Consider the following 9150-nt stretch of genomic DNA (forward strand, 5'->3'; position numbering starts at 1 on the left):
TACTCTATATGAATAAAAAAGTCTAGGGTCGGTTTTATTAATAAATTAATGATGTTAATGTTTTACAAAGAAGTCTCTTATACTCCCAAAGGCTGCATTTATTTCATTTAAAAATAAAAATCAGTCAAATTCAAACCTTTGTGTGAAATGTGAAGGCAAACCTTTACAATACTATATCTTACTATTTAGTCCTTCTACATCAAAATTTCACATTTAATTCAACATAAAATGTGTTACTTGCCGTTTCTGTGAAGCCCCACACCATTTTCTTTTTCATGTGGGAAATTCATTTGCTACAAAAGTGGTGCCTTGATGACTAAAGGACATGAATTTAGAGATATAGTGTGTTTTAGTGTGACATGCTACTGTTAGTATGCTAAAACACAGACAAATACACCGTCAGCATGTTAAGAGAAGTTTTTACATTCACTGCCTACTGTTCAAAAATACTAAAGCTATTAAGAGGAAAATGCTCACTAATCAAGCTCATTAACGGCCTGATGACTAGTCGATTATCCTGACCTATCTCTACGTGACAGTAGATAGATATAGCTGACCTTTTGACCTGTACAGGCTCCACAGGGCGCCAATCAGAGGTCAGCAGGAAGTGGTGAGGGTGGCATGGGCTGCTACATCCTGAGCCAAAACAAATGGCTGCAAACAGAAAACGGCAGCATGGGAGGCGGCTGAGGTATTCTCTCTCTCGCCAGCTTTATACAAGCACATTCCAAATTCATGTTTATAAATATGGATATTTTTCTAAACTAGGCATCTGACATATCTCTGCATGTTGGATACCGTGATGGTGGTTAAGCAGATCTCAATCTCTCTCCCGCTGTCTATCTCTCTCGCCTCTCACTGACCTTTGCATACTTCTGAGAAAATAACAGTGTCAGATATAGCTTTAGCAAAACACAAAAATTGCTGTGCAATAAAAAATGTGAAATTTCAGACCAGTTTTGCCTTTTGCCCTAAATGCAAATGTTAAATGTGATAAGGGTGTCATGATATTCCTAACTAACTAAACGAGTGGTAGCGAAGTCATTAACATTGGAGAAAGCATTCATTAAAACACTGTCATTAGGCTTGTGTTCATTGTCTATAGACAGCATGTTAAATCATAGCCTACGATAAAACACTTTTTAACAGCCTCTAAAGGGAATGATTTGTGCATTGGCCAGTAGGTGAACTGGTTTGAACAGGTCTGAGCAGGCATCAGGTACAGAACAGAAACTCCAACTAAGACTTGACCTTTGACCCATGGTGTAACATCAAACAAAACGAGAGGGACACAGATGACCATCATAAATCTCTTGTATACACCCCCTTACCATGAGCAAATTTTAGTGTTAAACTATAACAATAACTGTAAAAATTATAAGCTTAAGGATTGTGATTCACAAGATTAAATGAAACAAAAGAACATTTTATTTATTTGCAAGATTTGATTCATTTGGAAGGTTGATTAATTTCTGAATCATTGAAATAATTCAGTGAATCAATCCAGAACGATTCAATTATTTGTCACTCAAAAATTCACCAAATTCCATGTGTAGGACTGTAACAAATAAACACGCAAATAAAAGGGTTTAAAATTTTTATACGTTATATTTTTATTTTATTAATGTTTTAGAATCAAGGCTCTTATGCTCCCAAAGGCTGCATTTATTTGATCAAAAATACGGTAAAAACAGTAAAATTGTAAAATATTATTATAATATAAAGCACGTTATCTATTTGAATATATTTAAAAATGTAATTTATTCCTGTGATCAAAGCTGTATTTTCAGCATCATTACTCCAGTCTTCAGTGTCACATGATCCTTCAGAAATCACTCTAATATGCTGATTTGGCACTCAAGAAACATTTCCTGTAATTGCAAAAAGTTTTTTACGTATTCTTTGATGAATAGAAAGTTCAAAAGAAGAGTATTCGAAATAAGTCTTTTGCTGTGACGTTACGGTGAGATAAACTCACGAAGAAGATGATGATGAATGCAAACAGCCTTTAATAAATCCACACAAGGGTAAATCCAGGACAGAACAGGCAGGAGACACACATAGGGATGTAGTAGACCAGACGACAAACAGAGAACAGAACACAACTAATATAGTGGAGCAAATGAGGATAATTAACCAGACACACCTGAAATAAATGACACAATCAAACATGAGGGAAAACTGGGTCACAGAACACATGAGGAATAAAAACACAACAAAATTCCAAAGGGGTGTGACATTTGTAACATTATAAATGTCACTTTTGATCAATTTAACACATCCTTGCTGAATAAAAAAATTATTTCTTAAAAATAAATAGTATTTACTTTTATATATATATATATAGCTGAAAAACGATTGCCAGTTGCTAGAGGGTAGCAAAGCTTGGATAATGATTTCGTCTTGGTAGAAGTGGTTGAGAAATGTTTGAGCCTCTTTTGGCGCCTCACATCCCAGCCGAACTTGGCACTCAGGTATTGTCATTAACACATGACGTGTTGTCCGCTTATTTTCTGCTTAGTTTCCCATAGAAACAGTCAGAAACAGGGATTGACACTAGCGACCGCAGGCTGTGTCTCTGTCCAGAGGAGAAGCGCGGCCTGTATACTGTGTCACTTTTGGTTACAGAGGCATCTTTGTGTTCCATGTTTCTCGGTGGTTGGTTCTGGATCGGATCAGCTGGGTGGGTAATTACAGCCTGTTGTGTGTAAATGTGAGGATATGCTGGCAGGAAATGGGTGGAAGGATTTCTGGGAAATGTAGGGACCAAAGGAATGCCATGCAGTGCCCTCTGAAACGACAGTCTCTGATGTGGGTATTTCTCTTGCTAAATTAGAAGAAGCACTCTCAGGTAACCACCTCTGCATCATAGATACACAGAAAGATATGTGAGCGGACACATGGTCTGTGGTTAGGCTTTATGAGGGCCACTGTATTGATTCAAAATCACTATCACTTTATTTATATCAGAAATATGCATTCTAGTCGAACCAAACCAAAGTCAGACATTTCAAATGAACTCAAATGAATGTCTGAAAACATTTACTTACTAAAAAACATTTGTAACTAAAAAAAAAGAAAAGAAAATGTTCTATGCTCACCATTTATTTGATAAAAAGTTTTTGTAAAAGCAGTTGTTTTCTATTTGAATATATTTTAGAATACCATTTATTGCTGCGAATTTTCAGCAGCCATTATTCCAGTTTCCATTTGTTGTTATTGCTCTCTCTTTTTTTTTTTTTTTTGCCCTGTTTTACTGTTGAAAATATTCTAAGACACATTTTCTTGATTAGCAAGAGTGCATTTGATACTTAGGTTTGCAATAATTTTTTCTTTTCTTTTATTATTTTATTTCAAAATTATATATATATATAAGTTTATTTTTCTTAGTACATTGGCAAATACTTTTTCTTAATTTAAGCATAAACCTCACAATGCGTTATGCTTAAAACAAGAAAAATCTACTTCCCAATGATGTGAGATGAAAACTTAATTAATCTTAAAGGGGTCATATGATGCGATTTCAATTTTTCCTTTCTCTTTGGAGTGTTACAAGCTCTTGGTGCATAAAGAAGATCTGTAAAGTTGCAAAGACTAAAGTCTCAAATCCAAAGAGATATTCTTTATAAAAGTTCAGAGTCAACCACGCCTACCTAAAACGGCTCGTTCTAACACGCCCCCACATGTCTACCTCACTATGTGGGAAGATTTGCATAACGCCGCCCAAATGTTCACGCAAAGAAAGAAGGCGTAACTTTTAGTCTCACTGTAGTTTTGTTTTTTTTACTGCAAAACAAGACAAACATAATGATCAAGAGCATTTATTTTACAGTATCAGACAACCTCTAAGGGACAAAAGCTACTAGATAGGCTACTGAATGAACTACTAGCGTAAGCTGGTGTACAAGACTAGACATACAATTTAAAATGTTTTCACACAATCACACGCACACATAACACACATATATACATTAAAGCAAACATGCCACGACAAGCGAGTTTCACAGGAAAAACTAGTCAAGGCTTCAAAATGTTCTTGAAAGCATTTTCAAAAGCAAGAAAAATAACCTTTAATCCCTAAAAAAAATAAATCATACATTTACAGTCTTGAAATAATAGCCATGAACTCCAAAAGGTCAATGCAGCAGTACTTTCTAAACGAGTCTGCATAAAAAGAAAAAGAAAAAAAGGGAAGTGGTTAAATGGACAGAGAAAAAGCACAAAAGTTCTTCCCCTGCCCACGTTTCCGACCACCTGGCTACTGTTTCCCTCCCAAACCATACTTCACTGTCAGAGCGGTTTTGAGTGAAGACACAAGACAAAGCACAGGAGCTTCACTCCAAACAGCCCTGTCAAGAAAAAGAGGAGGAGAACAAGAGGGATAGACAAAGATCGAGGGAGAATAAAGCCAGCAATGGCAAGCAGCCGAACAGCAGGAGAGAGATGATTCCAGAACCGATGAAGGATCTGTCAAACAGACGCTAATGCAACACAGCAACAAATCTTTCTTTAACACCTTCAGCATTGGCAGCATCATGCGGTTTTATCATGCTTTAACTGACTGACAGCGGTGTAGTCGACTGATTGAGATTTCCTGTAACAGATGACAGTTTGGATGAAATATCAACCAGTATCCTCTACAGCCAAACTGGATTCCCTTTTCAAGATTAGATCAAATTCAGTCAGAGAGTTAACTAAGTGTCTGCAGATGAAGTGCTGATTCAGTCGATCACACGCTTTCAGAAACAGAAATAACTCTAAACGGTGCCGATTATGATCAGAGATCTCATTTTAGATAACTCCATGTTAATTTCTCATGATTGGCCGGGACCAATAAGCCACATGGCGCTTGCTTCGCCTTGTGGAGCGAGATGAAGGACAAAACTATTAGGACAGACAAGGCATGACATGGATTTAATAACTTGAGCAAAATTGCTGATGCTTTGAAGTCTTCAGTTTGCCCTTCAGCCATAACCATTCCATTCATTTTCACAATCAGCACATTTTGTTTTCACAGCAAAACAAGTATCACCAGGTGCACTTTGAAGTGCAAAAATATGGGGGAAATAACCACGCATCTGTCTTTGCATCTGAAATAAAATCTTCAACAGAAATGAGAACTACATCATAAATCCATCCTGGGAGCTACTCAATAACATCTATCAGCTAACCCAAATCCACTTTACATGAGGCAAGCTCCTGTCTGGACACAGATGCACTGCTTCTTCTCAAAGCCCATGAATAATTCTCTATTCATTTAATACATCATTCAATACAGACGTGGTCTCTGGACTGGTCAAGGTGCAGAGGTACAACCTGCTCAAGTCTCTTAGATATATTTAAAGGACTAGTTCACCCCAAAAATGACAATTTGCAGAAAATGTACTCACCCTCAGGCCATCCAAGATGTGTATGAGTTTGTTTCTTCATCAGATTTGTAGAAATGTAGCATTGCATCCAGCTGATAAAAAACATCACAATAATCCACAAGTAATCCACACCACTCCAGTCCATCAGTTACTATCTTGTGAAGCCAAAAGCTGCATGTTTGTAAAAAATAAATCAATTTTTAACTTCAAACCATTGCTTCCGGCTATACGAGTCCTTCGCAAGACATTAACTGATGGACTGGAGTCTTGTGGAATATTGTGATGTTTTTATCAGCTGTTTGGACTCTCATTCTGACGGCACCCATTCACTGCAGGGCATCCATTGGTGAGCAAGTGCTGAATTTCTCCAAATTTGTTCCAATGAAGAAACAAACTCATTTTATTTATTATCTTGGATAGCCTGAGGGTATCCCCGAGGGTGTTGGGTGCACTATTCCTTTAAAAGCAAAGGAGCCGATGCTTTCAATTCATGCAATATATAGTAAAAAGCAACAAATGAAAGGGTTTTCTGAGGACAGCAATAATGCATTTCTCTCTATTAATGAAAACCCACAGATGCCATGCTGTTCTTCAAATGCCTCACACCTTCATTTAAGCTGTAAAGCATTTCATCATTCACATTTTTTTATCTGCATGTCTTATCACACATAGACATGAGCAACACAATGCCTTTTACTCATCAAATATCAATAACTGATTTGCAGAAAAGGAGAACTGAAAGGCCTAACAAATGCACTGACTCTTATGACGCCCTAAAACACCTAAACAGAGCAGAAGAATACATGGACTTAATAATTCAATTGCAAATGCAATTAATCAAACTCACAAATTGAGAGCAAAGAGTGCAAATTGTCACTGTGACTAATTGCTGTTGAATGATTTTCATTATATTGTATATGAAAACACAAGGAACATGAGCCATCAAGTCATTTCAACACATTCAAACTTCTGGGTGGATGGACATGTTACTACACGCCTTATTAATTATTACAGCACTAATTAGCCATAAAACTGTCAAAATTAGTCACAAAATGGTAGGAAAAAAAACTTGTAAAGAGGTATAAGTCACCCATTATTATGAAAATGTTCTGGAAAGCAGCTTTAAATACATTGCTAATGCATAGACGGCAGTGCTTGCGCATCGCCCAGATAGACTAACCTGTCATTTGAATCAAAGGCTATAATTAAACAAAAAAAATTAAAAGAGAGCGTAGGGGATTTGCTTCTTAGACTTGAAACACAACACAGATTACAGCTTATGCGACGACCTAGAGCACTCCAATTATAATCAATGCAAGCGGCTTGTGCATTTCAGTCAAGTCAGCTTCATTGACTATAGGGTATTTTTTTTTCAATTAGAGGCACTTTTAACTACCTGAATCTAGCAAAACAAATCATTTTAAAACTATTAACCTTCAAGTTAATATTAGTAGAGTGTGTGATGGTAACAAATTTGTTTCAGATTTTACAGATTTTCACAAGTAAGCAAGCAGTCAATTATCTTTAAACTTATAATAGCAATAACAAAAGAAATAGATTGGTAATAGGGTTTGATAATAACACCTATTCTATATCTAATTTTCTCATTCTAAAATGCCACACACTTTGATTGGTCGACTGGTTGTTGTTGTTGTCATGATTCCCTCCACAAACCTGGAAAACATGCTGCACTTGCCTGCTGTTTATCTGGCAAGACCTTTGCTTTATGTGGTTGTTGCTAAACATTAAAATAAACATTTTTGGGGGGTTGCATAGAGACAATATGCAGTTCATTGTGCCTAACTCCTGATGTTTGTCTGATGCTGCAGATGGATTTATGACACAATTAAAAGTCTCAAGTTCACCTCAAAGAAAGGTATACCTGAAAGACAAAATTGTATTGGATTTGTGGTTTCTAAGGAAAAATAATGTGTTGATGAGCTTTCAGCTACTGTATATCATATGAAAAGAACATAACTTGCCTATAAAGCACAAGCAGATTTAGAAAAACTAAAAGACATCCAGTACAGAACATAAATGGCAGATAATTAAATCTGTCAGTAAGAGATACCTAGAGGCTTTTTTTTTCATCCCAAGAGCAGTTGAATTAGTCAATGACACAAAGAGATCCCTTACAGATATTTACAATGGTTTCTGCCAAAACAGCATTGTTACTGTGGTTCTTGCTAGTAAAATAAAACTGTGTGTTAACTTGTGGTTATCAGTCACCATTCTGTCATCAAATAAGATATTGAAAGCTTATTATTCTGTTTGAATGAGATCCTCTATTAGGATTTTGCAGTAACAACAATCACTGTTGTAACTGGTATTTTGGTGGAAACTATGCTACCATGGTAAAGTTTTCTAAGGATATCATACCTTTCTTGAAAACTGAAAAATACTGAAGTGGTAAGTATCTGTGTGGTATATTTTCATTCTTTAGCTAGGTATATTCTCAAGATATAGATAGATAGATATAATTCAATTAATTACAAAATGTATATATTAAGTATTATATATATATATCTTGAGAATATACCTTGTTAAAGAATGATAACTACAATGCATTTTAAGATATATTATAAGGATGATGATGATATATTTTAAGTTTTAAATAACAAGCATAAGATTTATCCATGTGTTTCTCAAAAAAAAAAAAAAAAACGGGAAAAAAAAAGAGGTCATATTCTCATCATCACACCTTATACTAAAATCCACTTGAATATCCGGATAAGTAATGCATTTAAGAAATGCAGATAAAACATAGTTTGAATAAGTTTCCTTTTTCAAGACTTCAAAAGTGACTTCAAAGAATCATCAACTGCAAAACAGGGTTCAAAGAGGGCTTAGGTCATTATTTAGCGCGTAATGCATTGCGTGTGATTCATAAAGCTGAACCAGAGGCAAGACGAGGCGAGAAAAGTGACAACGCGCTGCTCATCTCCAGGCTGGAGTCGGGACAATGCACTAGTCTCAGAAACATCTCATAAAAGACTTACAGCCACCAGAACGCACACACAGTCACAGCTCAAAAGAGTTGAGAACTAACCCGTGTCGAACTGGTCTGAAGCTGACGCGCTGAGGCAGGCAGCAAGGAGCAAAGCTGCGATTCTCCGCGAATCCATCGCTCTTCTGTAGCAGGCTGTGAGAGATCTGAACACCTTCTCTTCCTCTCTCCTCGCAGTTGAAGTGTTTGAGTCCAGTCTGGTGCGGCGAGCAGATGAATTTCAGCAAATCTCGCTGCGCGTCTGCGTTAAGAGCGTCTCAACTTCTAGGCAGATCAGCGCTGCCCCCAGACACTCACGCACAAGACAGATAGCAGAAAAAGTAGGGATCCTATTTCAAATCATGTGACAGGAAATCGGGGCAATAGATTCAACCTGCCCCGTGCATGGGGGCATATTACCTGTTGCGCGCTGTGGGCTGGCCACAAATCCAATAGCTGTGAGCCACAGAGAGTTAAGAAAATAACCCCGAAGACTTTTAAAGCGCCGTTGTTTCCACTAACAAATATGTGACTTTCTGTAGACTGTAAGTAGACAGACAGACAGACGATAGATAGATAGATAGATAGATAGATAGATAGATAGATAGATAGATAACAGACAGGGAGATAGACAGACAGACAGACAGAGAGACAGACGATAGATAGATAGATCGATAGATAGATAGATAGATAGACAGACAGACAGACAGACAGACAGATCAATAGATAGACAGACAGACAGACAGACAGACAGACGATAGATAGATAGATAGATAGACAGACAGACAGACAGAC

At 36.9% G+C, this 9150-nt stretch overlaps 1 protein-coding gene across 2 annotated transcripts in view; it reads right to left on the reverse strand.

Moving 5' to 3' along the window:
• LOC107656811 (kremen protein 1-like) overlaps positions 1–8642 on the reverse strand; it is a 76225-nt gene extending 67583 nt beyond the window's left edge. For both annotated transcript variants that reach the window (XM_016444757.1, XM_016444756.1), the window contains exon 1: positions 8419–8642. In XM_016444757.1, the coding sequence (XP_016300243.1) occupies positions 8419–8494 (76 nt within the window). In that variant the 5' untranslated portion in view covers positions 8495–8642. The remainder of the gene's footprint in view (positions 1–8418) is intronic.
• Positions 8643–9150: the final 508 nt, after the last annotated feature.

The sequence above is a fragment of the Sinocyclocheilus anshuiensis genome, unplaced genomic scaffold (assembly GCF_001515605.1).
Source record: "Sinocyclocheilus anshuiensis isolate Anshui unplaced genomic scaffold, SAMN03320099.WGS_v1.1 scaffold1136, whole genome shotgun sequence".
NCBI classification, from domain to species: domain Eukaryota; kingdom Metazoa; phylum Chordata; class Actinopteri; order Cypriniformes; family Cyprinidae; genus Sinocyclocheilus; species Sinocyclocheilus anshuiensis.